Here is a 21309-nt window from a genome sequence, read left to right on the forward strand (position 1 = left end):
ACTAGGGCACTTCACTGGGGGGATTTCCACAAAAGGAAGCCCTGCACCTGCATGGGGGCGGGAGGGGCTGAATGACCTCCAGGTTTCTTTTGTTTTCTGTTTCTGAGAATCAGTGATTCTGGGATACATTTTCAGTTCATTAAAAAAAAATGATAATAACTTTTTCAGTTAGCCTGCTTGAATCAGAAAAAGTCCAAACTCCAGAATATGTGACTGATGTTAACAAGAAGACCAGAAGGAGAAGGAGAAAAAAAGAGGATGAGGGGAAGAAGGGGGTCTGGGAGGGGAAGGGGCGAGTGGGGAAGGCTTGCTGACGACAGGAAGCTCCTCCCTGAACAACTCACTGAATAGTAAACTCTACACCAGTCTCCGGGGCTGGCTTGGAAGGTCTCTGAACAGAAGGGTGAGCAGTAGGCGCATTTGAGAGCTGAGCGCCTCCAGCCCTTCCTTGGGAGTAGCTGCTCACCAACCCCCAAGCACAGCCACTGCTGCACTCCCCGCCCCCGTGTTTGGACTGTAGAACCTTGACCTAGACTAGAAGCACCGCCAGGTTCCAACACGGGACGAGGGGAAGAACGGAGTCAAGTGCAATGGTCGGTGGGTGGAAACAAGCCCATCAAGAAGCAAAACCAAACCAAAAACCACACCAAAAAAAAAAAAAATCCCACTTCCTGGTTGCCTGAGCTCTGACATTTCAATGCATTTCTCCTTGGCTCCCCTAATAGAGTATTACACCCCTGATGTACTTGAAAGATAGAACACTGCGGCTTCCAGAAGTACTTCTGCCCTGACCTTGGGAAGGATGAATGGAAGTGTATGCAGTTAGGATGGAAAGAGACACATCCAGTTACAGGCTTGGCTCCCAGTGTTAACTTGGAAACCAGACCTGTGGGGCAGCCTTCATTTACCACATGGGCCAGAGAAAGGAGAGAGAGACCCTGATCCAAAGAGCAAAAGAGGAAAAAGATGCGGAATGGACGTCCCTGGCGATTCAGTGGTTAAGGCACCTCACTGCCAATGCTGGGGGCTCAGGTTCAGTCCCTGGTCGGGGAACTAAGATGCTGCATGGTGCGGCCAAAAAAAAAAAAAATGAGCAGAAAGAGATGCTGAGAGAAGTGGTGGGGCACAGAGGTGCAGCAAGAGGACGCAAGTGCCAGCATCCTGCCAGGGCCCCATCCGAGACCCTGCGGAGGCCGGCTGCGCTCCTGACCTTGACGCCCTCCCCCGCGCCCGTCCCTGGGCTGCCTTACTCCCCTTTGCTGTCCCTCGTCTGCTTGAGCGCGACGATGAGGCCAAAAGTGACGGGCGCGGGGTGAGACAGAGGCCAGTGACCACTCACTCGCTCCGCCTCATCGTTTCTGCCTCGCTTCTCCCTGGGGCTCTCCGCGTCGGTCCATGAATAGCTTTGGGGGGTTTTACTGAAGAAGATGACCGTCACTAGTTTTATGAAGTTTGCTCACCACTCCTTCCTAGTTCTCTGGGTAAATCGTGTAAACTACTTTCCATATTAGTAGGCGTAGAATCCTTAGCTTCTACCTATAGAACTTGGTGTCCAACGTGCACAGGCCTGTCCAGGTGAAGACAAAATCCAGTCAGTTCTGAGGGTGCAAAACAGAGCAGAATTTTCAGACTGAAATGTATTCTCCTTTCGTAATACACATCATTTTCTGCCTTACTGTTGTACTAACGATAAGGTTAACTACCAGCTGTTGAACTTCGCCAATGTGCCAGACACTTCCTATCGCTAATCCCCACCGTAAGTAACATCTCAACAAGCCAGGGATTATTTTCCTGTTTCACAGATGAGAATACTGAGGCACAGCCAGAAACTGGGATCAGCTCTCCTGCCTCCTGCTGAAAGTTTCCCTCAGCTCTAAGCCTCCCAGTACTCCAGGACTGGGATGTGTCCCAGCTGGTTTGAGGGGATGGAGAGAGGCCTTGGGAGGCCCCAAAGGTCAACCTGGCCACTAAGCTGCCATCAGATTAGTGATTTTTCAGCAAACCCAGAGGAAGCGGAGGTGTCAAGATCCAGAAAACCAGAAAGGACGTTCAGGGGTTCACTAAACCAAGAGGAAGAGAAACCAGCCACGACAGATGGGATCTGGAGGTAGCAACAATGAGGCTGCGGTGAGGTTGATGAGAGAGCATGTTCACTGCATGCTTGCTGGGTGCTCAGCTCTGAGTTAAGTGTTTACAGGAAACAGGAGGAATGCAATGAAGAGCTATTTGATTTCTGAGCAGCTAAGAGTGAGCTAATGCCTAGACAGCATACCAAAAAGCAGAGACATTACTTTGCTGGCAAAGATCCATATAGTCAAAGCTATGGTTTTCCCAGTGGTCATGTATGGATGTGAGAGTTGGACCATAAAGAACACTGAGTGCTGAAGAATTGGTGCTTTTGAACTGTGGTGTTGGAGAAGACTCTTGAGAGTCCCTTGGACAACAAGGAGATCAAACCACTCAGTCCTGAAGAATCAACCCTAAATATTCACTGGAAGGACTGATGGTGAAGCTGAAGTTCCATTACTTTGGCCACCTGATGCAAAGAGCTGACTCACTGGAAAGACCTTGATGCTGGGAGAGATTGAAGGCAGGAGGAGAAGGGGGCAGCAGAGGATAAGATGGTTAGATAGCATCACCAACTCAATGAACATGAGTTTGAGCAAACTCCGGGAGATAGTGAAGCCTGGCGTGCTGCAGTCCATGGGGTCACAGGAGTCAGACACAACTTAGTGATGAAACAACAAACAACAGCAAGGGGTGAGTTGGCCAGTCTAAAGGCCAGGAGGGGCTTTGTGAAGAACACCAGTACCCCGCAATGCTATGGGAACAGAACGCTGCTCCCAAGGACACTGGAGAAATGGCCCAACGCAGCTGGCAGCAAACCACCTAACTTTGAAGTACCCTTAAAAAAAATGCCAATTTGGGGACTTCCCTGATGTTCCAATGGCTAAGACTCTTTGCTCCCAATGTAGCGGGGGCTGGGTTTGATCCCTGGTCAGGGAACTAGATCTCATGCCACAACGAAGATCCAGCGTAGCCAAATAAATAAATAAAAATAAATATTTTTTTAAAATGCCCCTTTCCCCTGGCTGGCAGCACACAGGGCGCATCGTGCCTGGAGTTGCTGTAAAAGATGTGAAGCTGCAGAAGTGTGTCAGAACTCCAGCAGCCTTCCTCAAAGGGTCTGGGAAGGTGAAAGTCCCAAAATGGGTGGACACGGTCAAGCTGGCCAAACATAAAGAGCTCGCTCCCTACGGTGAGAAGTGGTTCTACATGAGCAGCTGCCACAGCCCAGCACCTGTACCTCCGGGCTGGCACTGGGGTTGGCTCTGAAACCCAGATCTGTGGGGAGGGCATCAGAGAATGGTGTCATGCCCAGCTCCTTTGGCAGAGGCTCCAAGGGTGTGGCCTGCCGGATCCTCCAAGCCCTGGAGAGACTGAAAACAGTGGAACAGGACCAAGATGGGGGCCGCAAACTGGCCTCATGGACATAGAGACCTGGACAGAATCACAGCACAGGTGGCAGCTGCCAACAAGAAGCTTTACAACAAATGATACTGGGTTAATCAACTGCCTCATTCATTAAAAAAAAAAAAAGCCAATTTGATAAAATAAATAACGCAATTTGGCATTCAACTTTGTAATACATCCATGTTTTTGTACAACAGTAACAGTCCCCCCCGACCCCACTCTACTAAACCCTCAAGTAGACAACTCCCCTGACTCTCCTGTGACGTCCTGGGCCCTGGACACACACTTAGACTATCCTGCCCTCCCCAGCCCTGTGACAGACGTGCCCCAGGTTGGCTGGGGGTCCAGACGCTGAGCAGTGCTGCTCCACATTCACGTTACCCCTGAGTTTGTTTCGTACCTATATGGACTGGGTGGATTTCAAGCTCGTCGAAGTAGTTGAGGACAGTCTCGTCTTCGGTGTTGATGTCCCGGTAGTTGCTCAGAGCCCGGAGGAACCGGTCCTGGCTGTAGTGGGTCCCCGTCACGATGCTCTCCGGGAGGTTCATCACGCGCTCCTTGAGGAACTCATCCGATGCATCCAGCGAACACACGAACTCTGGAGAGAAGGAGCTCGTGAGTTTACACAGGGACCCTGGAGCCGGAAAGCAGGCGCTGGCAGACCGGCCACTGCTCAGCCCAGACGTCTGGTTACCAGCTGGGAAATCCCGTTGCCACAGAGGGCCTGACCAGTTGGCCTTCCTGCTGCCTCTGGTGGAGGACGGATACAAATCACCCATGTTTCCAGAGACCCCCCTACCCTAGAAAGCCCATGAGCACGTGCTCAGTCGCTCAGGCGTGTCCGACTCTTCGCGACCCCATGGACTGTAGGCCACCAGGCTCCTCTGTCCACGGGGTTTCCCAGGCAAGAACATTGGAGCGGGTTGTCACTTCCTCCTCCAGGGGCTCTTCCCACCCAGGGATTGAAACTGCACCGCCTATGGCTCCTGCACTGGGCACATTCTTTACCTCTGCGCCGCCTGGGAAGCCCAGTCAATGGGGATTTTGAGATCTATGGTTTTTCTGTCCCTCCCTCCTTCTTGTCTTTCGTTCTGCTTTCCTTCCTTCCCTCTTTCCAATAAAACAGCAAAAATTGGGAATTCCCTTGAAGTCCAGTGGTCAGGACTCCACACTTTCACTGCCAAGAGACAGGCTCAGTCTCTGGTCAAGGAACTAAGACCCTCCAAGCCACGTGGCATGACCAAAATAAAAAAAGGAGAAATTGTAAACACAGATCTCTAATAACCCAGTGATATCTGTTATCAGCCTCCCGGTCAGCTGTCACCTTGCTACATTTCCAGCACAATATCACCGTTTCCCAAAGAGACTCACAGCTACGAGTAAAAGGCTCTGATGGCCCATTTGCCAAATTAATATAAACAGGGACTTCCCTGGGATTTTAATGTTTCACAGATCAACCTATTTCCTCAATTCGTTCTATGAAACATCTTATGTTCAGTATAACACAGCCAGTGCTTATCGAATATTTGACACATGGATCATTATTAATGACAGCATTCCATCCACCCCTGAGAGCACACTTCACGTATGCAAGCCAACCACCCCTTTTATGTAACTCACACACCAAGTCAATATTTCTGCTGCCTTTACTAATCCCAGGGCCAGGGCCAGGACCAGGCAGCTAGAGACCAAAGCCCACTGCAGCTACTCATACTAGTCAGTCCCCTGCCTTTCCCACAGTAACCTCAAGAAAGGCTGAGTCCTAGACTGCCTTGCCTCCGGACCAACCCTGGTGCTTCCCCCAGTGGCCCTATATGGTTGCCACACTCCCTTCTCTGGGGAAATGTGAGTAATAAATTCTTTCAATGGCATCAGCCTCTCCTGCCTCAGTCATTTCCATAAATTAAAATCCCACAGTTCAAATGAGACAATGATCTGATTTTTTTCAGGAAGAGAGAAACTGATGACAATTTCTTTTAAAAAGGGGGAGGGGGGCTAATTGAAAAGAACAGACTAGACATTCCAAAGAGATTTCATCATAGACATGTTTGGACCATACCCGGCAGAGAGCAGCCCCGGGGATCAGGACTACCACCTGCGTATCCTCTTACCTCTCGTGTTTCCATTTTCTTCTCTTAGGGAGGGGTTTCATTCGCTCTGGCTTTTGGAGGCAGTGGCATGAGAAGAAATGAGTCTGAATTCAGGCCCTCACATTTACCAACGGAGAGGGCTTGGCTCAGTCTCTGGACTTCAGGCTGTGGATCCGTGAAGCATAGGAGTAATTCCTGTCTCCCAAGCTCACGGAGAAGCTCAATAAGCTCCCATCACATGTCGTGCCTGTTTTGTGGCAGATGGTGGGTTGAGCTGAATTTTATCCAGCTGCCTCAGGGAGAACGGGAGGATTTACCATGGGGTTTACAGTGAATGCCTGTCGCCCAGAAGTGCTAAAGTCTCATCAACTGGACAGATGTGCTTATTTAGACCAGTCAACTTCACTTTTTAACCTTTTTGGAGGCAAGTACATAAATGAATGGGAAACCTAAGAGAACCCCTTCCTCTGGCATTTCGTGTTCCTGCCTCAGGCAAACAGTATATATCCATCCTTGAGGATGACTGCTCTCTGATGTCTCTGCTTCCAGAAGCTTCATCACAAGCTGTGCCTGGGCCAGGAGGAGGAAAGGATTACAGCTGTGAATTGTCTCTCTCGGGGACTTTGACACAGTGAGCAGTCTCTTTCAAGTTACATCCCTGGGCTAAGAAAATAGCTGTTCTTGTATTTATCATATGACCGGAACTTGATTAAACCTCATGCAAACTGATTTTTAAAAAAAGAAGAAGAAAAAAACTTTTAAAGTTCATGGCAGAGTCACAAGAAATGCCTGCTCGGTACTCAGCAATCCTTTTTCATGGAACATGTTGTTGATACTTCTCTTTCAGGGGTATGTTGTCAGGGCTCCGGGTAAATACCTAACAGCATAAACTTGTGGTGGTGTTAGGGGCCCAAGCAGCTTCATCCTGCCCAGGCTCAATTCTGGATTCTGGATGTCTTCCAGAAAAGACAATGGCATGGCCAGGACCTAAAGCAGAGCAGGAAGGAAGGGCAGTGACCTAGTCCCTGGTGGTCTCACCAACTGACAAGTCTCCCCAGGACACTGTGGAGTACATGGAATAGAGGCAATATTTTGTAATAACTACAAATGAAGCATAGTTTTAAAAAATTGTTAAAAAAAAGGAAAAAAAATTTTTTAAAAGTGAATCAGGACTTCCCTGGCGGTCTGGTGGTTAAGACTTCATCTTCCACTGCAGGGGGTGAGGGTTTGATCCCTGGCTGGGATTTAAGATCCCATATGCCTCATGGCTGAAAAGCCAAAATGGAAAACAGAAGCAATGTCATAACACATTCAATAAAGACTTTAAAAAAAAATTGTGAATCACTATGCTGTATTATGCTATACACCTGCTACTGCTGCTGCTGCTAAGTCACTTCAGTCGTGTCCGACTCTGTGTGACCCCATAGACGGAAACCCACCAGGCTCCCCCATCCCTGGGACTCTCAAGAACACTGGAGTGGGTTGCCATTTCCTTCTCCAATGTGTGAAAGTGAAAAGTGAAAGTGAAGTTGCTCAGTCATGTCCGACCCTTAGCGACCCCACGGACTACAGCCTACCAGGCTCCTCCATCCATGGGATTTTCTAGGCAAGAACACTGGAGTGGCTTGCCGTTGCCTTCTCCTATGCTATACACCTGAAATTTATATAATGTTGTAAGTCAACTATATCTCAAGTTTTTTAAAAGTACAGAAAAAAAAGAAAAGAAGTCAGGGCACCAACAGATTGGCTAACTTTTCTGCTCTATCACAGGAGTGAACAGCAAATATGAATGTTCTTAAAGGGACTCTGTCCATTTCAGAACTTTAATATCCCTGGTATTTACCCCCAGTGCATTCTTTAGGTTGGAAGTTTGATATTAAGGGTATTGTTTGGTATTAAGGGTATTTTTCCTGATACAAACAAACCTACTTTATTAACATAAAAAATGTTGTTTTGGTACAAAAGAGATATCAGATGACATTCCTTTAAATATAACCTTGGCGAAGTAGTTTAAACTTACCAGGTATGATTAATTTATCATAGGGAAACATTTTGCCTCTGCCTTCTTCCTCCTCCTCTTCATCCTCTTCTAGTAAAACAAAATATACATCATTGAATTCATTACATATTATTATGAAGGACAGCTCAAAAATTTAAATATTTTAACTGAGTCACTCATGAAAACTAGCTATCACGAGGAAAGCTTGTATTTTAGATACAGTCCCTCTGATTTTTTTGTTTAATTGTGACTATTACTCTGAACAATAAAGTTGCAACTTATCTGAATGTCAACATTCAAAATAGAGGGAACACCCACACTTACGGCTGAACAGGTCTTTGGCCTGATCATAGGTCTTTGGGAAGCCATCCAAAATGTAACCTTGATTCCTGCAAGGCATGGATTTTAGCTTTTCTTTCATAAATTTAATAATATATTGATCTTCCAGGCGACCTGATAAAAAGAAAAAAAAATTACTGTGCAGTCATATTCTCCATATACAGGTTACCTTCTAAAGTGACCTCAAAAATTCTTGTGTAGTCAAAATTACTATTGAAAAACTCTCATTTTTGCACTACAGTGAAAAATATGTGGTTTTGTATTTAAACCATGACACATGAATTCTAATGCCCTGTAAAGTAGGAGAAACTAATGAACTCATCTGCAAGAAAGAATGGAAGCAAACGCTGACGTCTGCACTTTCAGGTTTGTTTGTTTTTACCATGGTCACTTTTGGAAGAAGTTGAAAGAGCAGTAAGTGGAGAAATCCAGTGTTCTCCCTGATTGGCAGGGTTTACTCAATTCTGTTTTGATATTATACTTCTATAGTTTTAATACATAATAAAAGATGCTTCCATTGTGAGAATTCAGTGGGATGGTATTCATGCATGCTGCTGCCACACGATTTATTAATAGCACATGCCTAATAAATATTTGCTGCTTTTGAATAAAAATCAAGCTTAATCCTGACCCTTAAAGGCACCAGCCCCCTGCTCCCTGTCTCTTCCAGTTGGCATTTTAGACATTTACCCCACTGGACAGTTTCCTCTCCAGCCTTGAATGTGGGGTTCCTGCGGTTGCTTGGGGAGGCTAAGGAGGGAGGAGTTTGTCCTAAAACTGTCACAGTGTTTCCAAGACAGTATGATGTAACTTCTGCAAAATATTCATCTATCCTTCCATTGTTAACTGTTGAACAGCTATAACTTCTAAGAAACAGCCCTGCCTTTATATGGCTTAATATATACATTATGGTAATGCAAGTTTGGAGAAGGAAATGGCAACCCACCCCAGTATTCTTGCCTGGAAAATCCCATGGATGGAGGAGCCTGATGACTTATAGTCCATGGGGTCTCAAGAGTTGGACAGGACTGAGCGACTAAACAAGAATGCAAGTTTGGCGAGTTTAGAAACTTTCTAGGGTAGCACTATACTTCAACTTATCAGTGGATGTATAATATAAAATAATTTGAAGCCTTTTTTATTATTCAGTGACAATGAGATGATCTAATGAAAACACCTCTCCTTTCTTCCACCTTTCATTGTTACATTAATCAATAGACAGTAACTGATTCAGAAAATAATCGCGTCTTTCAGAAACTTAAATATTATGGCAGAGACAAAAAGATAATCAAAGATGTTATTTAACGTAATGAAATTCCTCAAAGTGATTTGACATTATTTTTCAGTAACGTTCACAATGCTGTCAAGAAATAAAGCCATATTTTAAAAATGTCAAGGATCCACTGATATCCAAAGATGAGTTTTATTTGAACAGTATTTCTAATTCTCAAAAGCTTCCCTGGTAAGGAAAGGCACATACTCAGAAATCAACTTCAGCCTCTTCTGTGGCATCCCTTGGTTTATTTCAGGCAGTGAGCTTGGCCATTTGTTACTGTTTGTTTCAGAACTAAGCGTTCAATATGCCAGAAGGGGGCCTTGAGCAGCAGTTTACTTTATTTTTGGCTGCACTGAGTCTTCGTTGCTGCATGCGGGCTTTCTCTAGTTGTGGCGAATGGGGGGCTCCTCTTCACTGTGGTGCACAGGCTTCTCCCTGCGGCGGCTTCTCGTGTTGCGGAGCACGGGCTCCAGGCATGTGGGCCTCAGTAGTTGCGGTGCTCAGGCTTAGTTGCCCCAAGGCATGTGGCATCTTCCTGGACCAGGGATTGAACCTGCGCACTCTGCACTGGCAGGCAGATTCTTATCCACTGTGCTACCAGGGAAGTCCTGAGCAGCAGTTTATGATAACCATGGAATGTGAGTACACAAAGGGCCAAGCCCAAGTGCCTTTCTCTAGAGAACTGTGACCTCCTGGAGATACAGCCTTGACCTTGGCTGGCCCGGAGCATTTTGGAAGGTGACAGTTACTTCTGCTTTAAAATAAATGAGCACAGCCCTGCTGGACAGGCCTTAAAACACCACACTGCTTCATCGTCTTCTTTTTTTGTTATATTTTAAGTCTGCCTTTCAAATAACAGTAATATTTAAAATGCTAATATTAACCCATAATTATAATTGCTAAAAGACAGTTTAAACATAGATAGCTGGGGGGTTTCCCTGGCGATCCAGTGGTTAAGACACTGCGATTCCATTGCAGGGGTTGCCAGTTAGTTGCTCAGTTCAGTTCAGTTCAGTTCAGTCGCTCAGTCGTGTCCGACTCTCCGCGACCCCATGAATCACAGCACGCCAGGCCTCCCTGTCCATCACCAACTCCCGGAGTACACTCAAACTCATGTCCACAGAGTCGGTGATGGCATCCAGCCATCTCATTCTCCGTCGTCCCCTTCTCCTCCCGCCCCCAACCTTTCCCAGCATCAGAGTCTTTTCCAGTGAGTCAACTCGTCACATGAGGTGGCCAAAGTATTGCAGTTTCAGCTTTAGCATCAGTCCCTCCAATGAACATCCAGGATTGATCTCCTTTAGAATGGACTGGTTGGATCTCCTTGCAGTATAAGGGACTCTCAAGAGTCTTCTCCAACACCACAGTTCAAAAGCATCGATTCTTCGGCGATCAGCCTTCTTCACAGTCCAACTCTCACATCCATACATGACCACGGGAAAAACCATTGCCTTGACTAGATGGACCTTGGTTGGCAAAGTAATGTCTCTGCTTTTTAATATACTATCAAGGTTGGTCATAACTTTCCTTCCAAGGAGCAAGCGTCTTTTAATTTCATGGCTGCAATCAGCATCTGCAGTGATTTTGGAGCCCAAAAAAATAAAGTCTGACACTGTTTCCACTGTTTTTCCATCTATTTCCCATGAAGTGATGGGACCAGATGCCATGATCTTTGTTTTCTGAATGTTGAGCTTCAAGCCAACCTTTTCACTCTTCTCTTTCACTTTCATCAAGAGGCTTTTTAGTTCCTCTTCACTTTCTGCCATAAGGGTAGTGTCATCTGCATATCTGAGGTTATTGATATTTCTCCCAGCAATCTTGATTCCAGCTTGTGCTTCTTCCAGCCCAGCGTTCCTCATGATGTACTCTGCATATAAGTTAAATAAGCAAGGTGACAATATACAACCTTGACGTACACCTTTTCCTACTTGGAACCAGTCTGTTGTTCCATGTCCAGTTCTAACTGTTGCTTCCTGACCTGCATACAGGTTTCTCAAGAGGCAGGTCAGGTGGTCTGGTATCCCCATCTCTTTCAGAATGTTCCACAGTTTATTGTGATCGACACAGTCAAAGGCTTTGGCATAGTCAATGAAGCAGAAATAGATGTTTTTCTGAAACTCTCTTGCTTTCTCCATGATCCAGCGGATGTTGGCAATTTGATCTCTGGTGCCTCTGCCTTTTCTAAAACCTGCTTGAACATCTGGGAGTTCACGGTTTACATACTGCTGAAGCCTGGCTTGGAGAATTTTGAGCATGACTTTACTAGCGTGTGAGATGAGTGCAATTGTCCGGTAGTTTGAGCATTCTTTGGCATTGCCTTTCTTTGGAATTGGAATGAAGACTGACCTCTTCCAGGCCTGTGGCCAGCGCTGAGTTTTCCAAATCTGCTGGCATATTGAGTGCAGCACTTTCACAGCATCATCTTTCAAGACTTGAAATAGCTCAACTGGAATTCCATCACCTCCACTAGCTTTGCTAGTAGTGATGCTTTCTAAGGCCCACTTGACCTCACATTCCAAGATGTCTGGCTCTAGATCAGTGATCACGTTATCGTGACTATCTTGGTCGTGAAGATCTTTTTTGTACAGTTCTTCTGTGTATTCCTGCCACCTCTTCTTAATATCTTCTGCTTCTGTTAGGTCCATACCATTTCTGTCCTTTATCGAGCCCATCTTTGCATGAAATGTTCCCTTGGAATCTCTAATTTTCTTGAAGAGGTCTCTTGTTTTTCCTATTCTGTTGTTTTCCTCTATTTCTTTGCATTGATCACTAAGGAAGACTTTCTTATCTCTCCTTGCTATTCTTTGGAACTCTGCATTCAGATGCTTATATCTTTCCTTTTCTCCTTTGCTTTTCGCCTCTCTTCTTTTCACAGCTATTTGTAAGGCCTCCTCAGACAGCCATTTCGCTCTTCTGCATTTCTTTTCCATGGGGATGGTCTTGGTCCCTGTCTCCTGTACAATGTCACGAACCTCCGTCCAGAGTTCATCAGGCACTCTATCAATCAGATCTAGTCCCTTAAATCTATTTCTCACTTCCACTGTATAATCATAAGGGATTTGATTGAGGTCATATCTGAATGGTCTAGTGGTTTTCCCTACTTTCTTCAATTTAAGTCTGAATTTCGCAATAAGGAGTTCATGATCTGAGCCACAGTCAGCTCCTGGTCTTGTTTTTGCTAACTGTATACAGCTTCTCCATCTTTGGTTGCAAAGAATATAATCAGTTTGATTTCGGTGTTGACCATCTGGTGATGTCCATGTGTAGAGTCTTCTCTTGTGTTGTTGGAAGAGGGTGTTTGCTATGACCAGTGCATTCTCTTGACAAACCACTTCAGTATACTTGCCTTGAGAACCCCATGAACAGTAACAAAGGGCAAAATGATAGGATACTGAATGAGGAATTCCCCAGGTCGGTAGGTGCCCAGTATGCTACTGGAGCTCAGTGGAGAAATAACTCTAGAAAGAATGAAGGGATGGAGCAGGAGCAAAAGCAAAACCAATACCCAGTTGTGGATGTGACCAGTGATAGAAGCAAGGTCTGGTGCTGTAAAGAGCAATATTGCATAGGAACCTGGAATGTTAGGTCCATGAATCAAGGCAAATTGGAAGTGGTCAAACAGGAGATGGCAAGAGTGAACGTCGACATTCTAGGAATCAGTGAACTAAAATGGACTGGAATGGGTGAATTTAACTCGGATGACCATTATATCTACTACTGTGGGCAGGAATCCCTTAGAAGAAATGGAGTAGCCATCATGGTCAACAAAAGAGTCCAAAATGCAGTACTTGGATGCAATCTTAAAAATGACAGAATGATTTCTGTTCGTTTCCAAGGCAAACCATTCAATATTACAGTAATCCAAGCCTATGCCCCAACCAGTAATGCTGAAGAAGCTGAAGTTAATCGGTTCTATGAAGACCTACAAGACCTTTTAGAACTAACACCCAAAAAAGATGTCCTTTTCATTATAGGGGACTGGAATGCAAAAGTAGGAAGTCAAGAAACACCTGGAGTAACTGGCAAATTTGGCCTTGGAGCACGGAATGAAGCAGGGCAAAGGCTAATAGAGTTAGTTCCCTAGCTGGGGAACTAAAATCCTGCATGCCAAGAAGTGCAGCCAAAATACAGGAAAAAGAAAAAAAAGTTAGATTCAACCAAGGTCTTTAAAATAATCCATGTATAATAGGGTTCGATCCCTGGGCCAGGAAGATCCTCTGGAGGAGGGCATGGCCACCCACTAAAATATTCTTACCTGGAGAAAGCTGAGGACAGAGGAGCCTAGTGGGTCACAAAGATTCGGACACGACTGAAGTGTCTTAGCATGCATGCACGGTAGAGACACTACAAAGTTGATACATTTACATATTTTCCTCACCCCGTCCCCAACGTTTTAATTTCAAACTCACAGAAAAGTTAGTGAAAAGGTTAGTCCACTGATCACCTGGAATCCCACCAACCAGATTCAACAAATCCACAATGCAAAAAGGATCTAGAACTAGTGAATTCTGTGGTTTAAACAAGTCCTTATTTTGGCTGCACAGTCAGGGACCAACTGGAGTGGAATCATGAAGTGACAAGAATTCGGAGGTGCCTCCCTGCAGGACTGTGAGCTCTGTTTGCTGGAACTCTTAGACTCACATGACGACACACTGGGTCAGGTGAGGGCTTCTGCCTCTTCATGCTCTGAAATTGCCACAGAGGTCTGCACCGTGGGTTCACAGGTCTTCTTTTGTTTAAACATAACCTGGGCCTGTGTTCTGCTGCTGCTGCTGCTGCTGCTAAGTTGCTTCAGTCGTGTCCGACTCTGTGTGACCCCACAGACGGAAGCCCACCAGGCTCCCCCGTCCCTGGGATTCTCCAGGCAAGAACACTGGAGTGGGTTGCCATTTCCTTCTCCAATGTGTGAAAGTGAAAACTGAAAGTGAAGTCGTGTCCGACCCATAGCGACCCCACGGACTGCAGCCTACCAGGCTCCTCCACCCATGGGATTTTCTAGGCAAGAGTACTGGAGTGGCTTGCCATTGCCTTCTCTGGGGTCTGTGTTCTAGTTTCAGGTAAATGTGAATAGGAAGGAGTTTTGGACAAACTTGAAAAAAAAAGCACTTTCCTGGGGTTAAGGGGGACTGGCTGCACTATTGTCATCTTGTTGGCAGTGAGCGGGTGGGTGGGCCTGTGACAGTAAGGAGGTTTGCCTCCCTCCCTGTGCGTGCTAAGTCGACTCTTTGCAGCCCTTTGGACTGCAGCCTGCCAGGCTCCACTATCCATGAGATTCTCCAGGCAATAATACTGGAGTAGGTTGCCATTCCCTTCTCCAGGGGATCTTCCTGACCCAGGGGTCAAACCCGCATCTCTTATGTCTCCAGCATTGGCAGGTGGATTCTTTACCGCTAGCGCCAACTGGAGCCCCTGGCTACTGATCCAGTTTGACCTCTCCTGCATGCTGGGACAGATTGAAGGCAAAAGGAGAAGGGGGCGGCAGAGGGTGAGACGGCTTGATAGCATCACTGACTCAGTGGACATAACTGTGGGCAAACGCTGGGAGATGCAGAGGACAGAGGAGCCTGGTGTGCTGCAGTCCATAGGGTCGCAAAGAGTCAGACGTGACTTAGCGACTGACCGGCAGCAACGGCATCAGTGGGAAGAACAGACTCTCCTGCCAAGGACAGGCCCTTCTCGAACTCTGGTGATGCAGTGACTGCTCTCAACCATAATTCTTGTTCTGTGTGGTCCCCCCTACCCGGACATGAAAAGAGCCCAGTCAGCACTTCATGTCACCCTGTTTACACAAAGTTATTGGATAAGACTTTCGGGTCCTTGCAAAGACCAACTATATGATCCTGTCAATGAACATTGTCCTGTGTCTGTCTGGTTCTGGCTTAGACCCCAGGCTTACAGCGTATGTACACATGACAACGGTCACCTGTGGATTCCTACAAACCCCAGGCCCCACTCTTCCCAGTGGCCTTGCCAGACTTCTTCCACAGGTGTCCTTACAATGGAATGTCTTGTTTTGCTTTCTTCCTCTCCCCTAAATGATAAGAGCCGGGACACTGCAAGACTCTGAAACCAAGATAGGAATTCCTCACTGCCACAGGCGAGGCAAAGAAAGTGAAAGTCGCTCAGTCGTGTCCGACTCTGCGACCCCATGGACTATTCAGTCCATGGAATTCTCCAGGCCAGAATACTGGAGTAGGTAGCCATTCCCTTCTCCAGGGGATCTTTCCAACCCAGGGGTCGAACCCAGGTCTCCCACTTGCAGGCAGATTCTTTACCAGCTGAGCCACAAGGGAAGCCCAAGAATACTAGAGTGGGTAGCCTATCCTTTCTTCAGGGGATCTTCCCGACCCAGGAATCGAACCAGGGTCTCCTGGATTGCAGGCGGATTCTTGACCAACTGAGCCATGAGGGAAACAGGCGAGGCAAGGGCAGTGTCCTATCTCGAAGTGTTGACCTGTGTTTTCCGTGTACCTTCGCCTCCGGGATTGTAAATTCCATTTCCTCCACACCAGAGCAAAAATTCAGACTCAGATAACCAGCTGGTTTAAGTGAATGCTCCATGTTCAGTCACTAAGTTGTGTCCAACTCTTTGGGACCCCATGAACGGTGGCACGCCAGTCCTTCACTGTCTCCCAGAGTTTGCTTAAACTCCTGTTCATTGAGTCAGTGATGCCATCCAACCATCTCGCCCTCTGCTGTCCCCTTCTCCTCCTTCCCTCAATCTGGGGTCTTTTCCAAGAGGTTGGCTCTTCACATCAGGTGGCCAAAGCATTGGAGCTTCAGCTTCAGCACCAGTCTTTCCAACGAGTATTCAGGGTTATTTCCTTTACCTCTGGGAAATCTCTCTGGGATTCTAACTTCCATTTCCTCCCGACCTGGCCCACATCAAAGCAAAAACCCAGATTCGGAAAACTAGCTAGTTTAAACGAACCCTCAGTGTATGCACACAAAAACGTATTCTCCGCCCTGTAAACTAGACTGGAGCGGCCTGGGGGCAGGCAAGGAGGAGGAGGTGGGGGGCTAAAGCAGAGTTGGGAGGAGGGTGAGGAGTCCTGAAGATAAATAGCTAGTAAGAAGAGCCTCTGGAGGGACAGGAGGTGGGGTGTCATGAGACCAGAAGATAAGAGGGTGGCCCAGAGCGGTGCCCCAGGGGAAGGCGTTGGGCGGTCCTCAGGGGAGAGCCCGTTTACACCTTTGTCCTCCTTTCCTGGCTTCCCCGTGGCTCAGACGGTACGGATCTGCCTGCACTTCAGGAGATCCAGGTTCGATCCCTGGGTCGGGAAGATCCTGTGGAGGAGGAAACGGCAACCACTTCAATATTCTTGCCAGGGAAATCCCATGGACAGAGGAGCCTGGCCAGCTACAGTCCATGGGGTTGCAAGAGTTGGACAAGACTGACCAACTGAACAACCACCACCCCGTTCCCTAACCCCCACTTGCCCCAGCCCAACCTTGGAGGGTCAGAGACTGCCACCAGCAAGGTGGAAGGACTGAGTAAGAGGAAAGAAACCAAAGGTGCCCGATAGGATGGGAGGGGAGGAACTCCCCATTGGATGAGAGTCCACACTTGCTAACCTTTTGGACTGGCCTATAGCCAACGCTTCTGTACCAGCTGGTATAGAATCCGCCTGCAATGCAGGAGACCCTGGTTCAATTCCTGAGTCTGGAAGATCCCCTGCAGAAGGGATAGGCTACCCACTCCAGTATTCTTGGGCTTCCCTTGTGGCTCAGCTGATAAAGAATTCGCCTGCAATGCAGGAGACCCTGATTCGATCCCTGGGTTGGGAAGATCCCCTGGAGAAGGGAAAGGCTACCCACTCCAGTATTCTGGCCTGGAGAATTCAGTCCATGGCATCGCAAAGAGTCAGACACGACTGAGCAACTTTCAGTTTCATAGCCAATGCTAGTATTACCCGTTTGATGGAGAATGTCAATTATATAAAAATGAAATGGTTTCTATTTTTCTAACTGCTGCTGATGTTTTCCTGCCTGGTTGGCAAGCTCCCTTAAAGACGTCTCATTTTAAAACCTCATTTACGATTATTTGGCTGGAATGGCCTTCTTAAAGTATGAATAAACAGAGAAGCCATTTACTTATTATCTAAGAGCTGCAGTGGGACCAGCCTGAAATTCCATCCCAGGGTAAGGAAAGAATGAGTACAGAGTTTAAGTTTAAAGGGACACTTTACTGCAATGCATGTGTTCAACAAACTGGTTAAAATTATCATGTGAGTGAGAAAATTTTTCTATTTATTTGTATTTCTTCCTGAATGAGTGAATCATTTTTCATCCATGTTTTCCTATTCAGGACTTAATGATTTTCTTATTACTTTGCCTGAGCATTTTATTAACTATTAACTCTTTGTCATATTTGGTGGTAAATATTTTTTCCTGTTATGTCCTTTGCTATTTAATTACAGTTTTTGATGCTTTACAAATACTTATGACTACACACAGTTTTTTAAAACTTAGGTAGTTCTTTCCCATCATTTTTTTTTATCTTAAATCAACTCTGAATATTCATTGGAGGGATTGATGCTGAAGCCGAAGCTCTGATACTTTGGCCACCTGATTCAAAGAGCTGATTCACTGGAAAATCCTGGTGCTGGGAAAGACTGAAGGCAGGAGCAGGGGGCAACAGAGGGTGAGATAGTGACAGCATCACCAACTCAATGGACATGAATTTGAAAAATCTCCAGCAGATAGTAGAGGGCAGAGGAGACTAAAGTGCTGCAGTCCACGAGGCTGAAAAGAGTCAGACACAACTTAGCAACTGAACAGCAACACAAAGTAGTTTTTATAACAAGGGGAAAAACCAGCTGCTCCAAGAATATCACAGGACGGTTACCTGCGTTCTGGTCCATGCTTTCCTTGACGCCCTCCAAGAGCTCCTGAGCATCCTCCACGTTATCCTCCTCTTCCTCCTCTTCACCTTCTTCTCCTTCCGTTACATCCTTAGGTGTAATGATTGCCTCCTACATATCACAAAGATATTCAAATCGGATGACGCCCTGCATTGATGGGCTGCTCATAAACCTTCTGGCGAACGATCCTGGAAAAGGCTGGTACCCAAACAGGGGAGGTACTCAAGGACAGGCATACAAAAGTGGTCAAGAGGCTTGTATCTATGAAGACAGATGAGAGTCTTGTGGGTTTTCTTAGTCTCTTTTAGAAGACTAATCTATTTCTGTGCTAATGCCAGAACTACTTAAGAATCAACACTCTCTCTACCCACAGACGCCACCTAGTAAGCATCGTTGAGTCAGACATGATTTAGTGACTAAACAAGAACATATATCCAAAAAACACAGAAACATTAATTTGAAAAGATGCATGCACCTCAATCATAGCAGCATTATTTGTGATTGCAAAGATAGGGAAGCAACATCAGGTCTATCAACAGATACGTGGCTAAAGAAAATGTGATATATATTTATATCACACGATGGAATACTACGCAGCCATGAAAAATAATGAAACTTTGCCTCTTGCAATAAATGGATGGACTTGGAGGGCATTATGCTAAATGAAGTAAGTCAGAGAAGAAGAAATCCTGTATGATGTCACTTACATGTGGGATCTAAAAATACAACAAACTAATGAATATTACAAAAAGAAACAGACTCACAGATACAGAGAACAAACTCGTGGTTACCAGTGTGGAGAGGGAAGCGGGGAGGGGCTCTGTAAGGGTAGAAAATTAAGAGGTGCAAAAGTTAGTAGTAACTTCTAAAATAAGATACAAGGTTATACCATACAAAACTGGGAGGACAGCCAATGCTTTATAATAACTGTAAATGGAATGTAATCTTTAAAAACTGTAAACCACTATTGTACATGTATAAATTATACAATATTGTAAATCAACTATACAATTTTAAAATTGTACAACTATACAATTTTAAAAAGAATAACAAAACTGCCAGTCAACAGAGAGAATACAAGATATAGTTTGAGCAACTACTAGAGACAGACAAAAGTTTAAGGTCCACCCATGAAAGATGCTTCCACCTTACGAAGGAAAAGCCTTTGGGATTCTGTACTTTCATAATAGGGGGTAACAACAAACTCCAGTTAAAATAACAAATCTCTTTGAAGGATGCCACAGAAGATCAGTGACTTCTTAGTTATAAGACTAAGAAAAGGCATCTTTAAATTATTGAAATTCCCAATAAAGTTACTAAAATTGTTACCAGTTTCGCTATGGCTTCAGAGATGACATCCTTCAATTTAATGTGGTGCAGCTTATAGTATTTGGCTAAAACTTCGGCGATGCTGGATTTTCCCACAGCAGGAGGACCAAGAATGCAAATCTTGATCGGCTAAAAGAGGAGAAAAGGGATGACACAGGGGCTGTGAATGATCTGTAGCTAAGCAGCGCTCTTTATTTCAAGGATCAGCCCTTTGAAGTCTCAGGATTCCACAGGCCCGTTCACTCCTTCGTCACAAGCCCAGAGTCACTTTCTCTTGATGTTTAGTGACCATCTACTATGTGTCCTGATCTGGGCATGGGGGACAAGACACAGCAAACTGTGCTCAGGAGCACCCTCAAAGTACTTAAAAACAAAAGGAAAGCCAAGTACTTGAGCATTACACGCTACAATTTCACCTTTGCAGTGTTACCCCTGTAAAGATGGCAAAGGGAGAGAAGACTTTCTGGTCTGCTCTTGGAAGGTGCTTAATTTATTGCCTCTTGAGTATTGTTTCTGGATTAAACTTGGTCTTGAATTATCTTTTCCTTTTTAAACCAGTTAATTTATTCTAGTTTTTTAAAAATACACCCATTTAAAAAAAAATTTCCTCTGCTGAAAAACTTGCTTGAATGCTAAAGAAGCTCACCACATTCATAACTGGTGAGCAAATGTTTATTTCTAACAGAAATAAAAATATCGGTGACAAATAAGTCATTTCTTTTGAAATGGTCCAAATGGTTGTGAAACTGAAGCTTGGTATTTTGCAAGGCAAATTTTCAAAATTTTTAATTAAAAAAAAAATCATGCCAAAGAAAAGAAATGTCCATGGGCAGAGTGTCCACGTGCTTAAAGCTTACATAATTTCATACATGGAGTTGATTATCATGATTACTACTACCATTATTAGCACCACCACTACCATTGTTATCACTGTTTGTCAGACTGTGAAGGGAGTGAGCAGAGCCCCGGTGGGATCACTGGGTAAGGGGTGGTGGACGTGAATGATCTCGTCTGCTCAGGGGCAGGCTCTCAGGGTGATGGCGATGACCAAGGTGGTGGACCTGGAGGGGGTAGGAATCGGCAGAGCAACACTGGAGCGGAGTCTTGATGCACGGAGCTGGGCTCCGAGGTGCACATGGTGCCTTCACCAAGACATGAGGGCCGGTGGCCAACCGGGCAGGTTCACGTGCCTTGTGTCACCCGCACACCAAGAGTGGATCTGTCTCCTGGGGTAGGTATGCTTACCTTGTGTGCTGCATGCTAAGCTGGGTCTGACTCTGTGACTCTATGGACTGTATCCTGCCAGGCTCTTCTGTCCATGGGATTTTTTAGGCAAGAATACTGGAGTGGGTCACCATTTCCTCCTCCAGGGGATCTTCCCAACCCAGGGATCGAACCCATGTCTCCTGTGTCTCCTGCACTGCAGGTGGATTCTTTACCCGCTGAACCATCAGGGAAACCACCTTACCAGGATACAAAACAGGAACTGATAGCTTACTCATTTATAATGACAAGTAGGGTTGCCACTGGGCTCAGAACACTCCAAGGGCACATGTTTGGTATATTACCCCTCAAGGCAGACACGTATAGAAAATAGTCTGATGAGCTTTGATCAGAGCGAGGAGAGTTGGATGTATGGACTGCTGAGTGGCATTAGATCAAGGTGGCTGAATGCACCTGGCTCTGCACAGGGATGACTTTGCTTTGTTCAAGGAACAGGACTGTGGAGGCCCGTGGCTTGATGCCACCGGCCTGGCGTTGACTACATTGCCCTCAGTCGTGTTTGCTGTTCTATGTTGCCATGCTGACTAACGCTCCAGCGATGGACAGACTCAGTTTAATCTTTAGGTGTGCTTACTCCTTCTATCATATTCTGTCCAGTTTTGCTAATCAGAAACCACACGGTCTCTTTAAGGTGTCTTGTCTTATCTCCACTCT

General features: G+C 45.8%; 1 protein-coding gene and 1 pseudogene across 2 annotated transcripts in view; one reads left to right on the forward strand and one right to left on the reverse strand.

The window, feature by feature from the left end:
* The window catches only part of AK7 (adenylate kinase 7), a 66631-nt gene that overhangs the window by 3722 nt on the left and 41600 nt on the right, over positions 1–21309 (reverse strand). For both annotated transcript variants that reach the window (XM_055418497.2, XM_055418495.2), the window contains 5 exons: positions 19372–19500; positions 18027–18153; positions 7888–8016; positions 7585–7653; positions 3875–4072 (listed from right to left, as the gene is read on the reverse strand). In XM_055418497.2, the coding sequence (XP_055274472.1) occupies positions 3875–4072; positions 7585–7653; positions 7888–8016; positions 18027–18153; positions 19372–19500 (652 nt within the window). The remainder of the gene's footprint in view (positions 1–3874; positions 4073–7584; positions 7654–7887; positions 8017–18026; positions 18154–19371; positions 19501–21309) is intronic.
* Positions 225–3558, forward strand: LOC148774484 (small ribosomal subunit protein eS19 pseudogene; annotated as a pseudogene).

This window comes from Moschus berezovskii, chromosome 21 (genome assembly GCF_049115385.1).
Source record: "Moschus berezovskii isolate FMDL1 chromosome 21, NW_MosBer_1.0, whole genome shotgun sequence".
NCBI lineage: Eukaryota > Metazoa > Chordata > Mammalia > Artiodactyla > Moschidae > Moschus > Moschus berezovskii.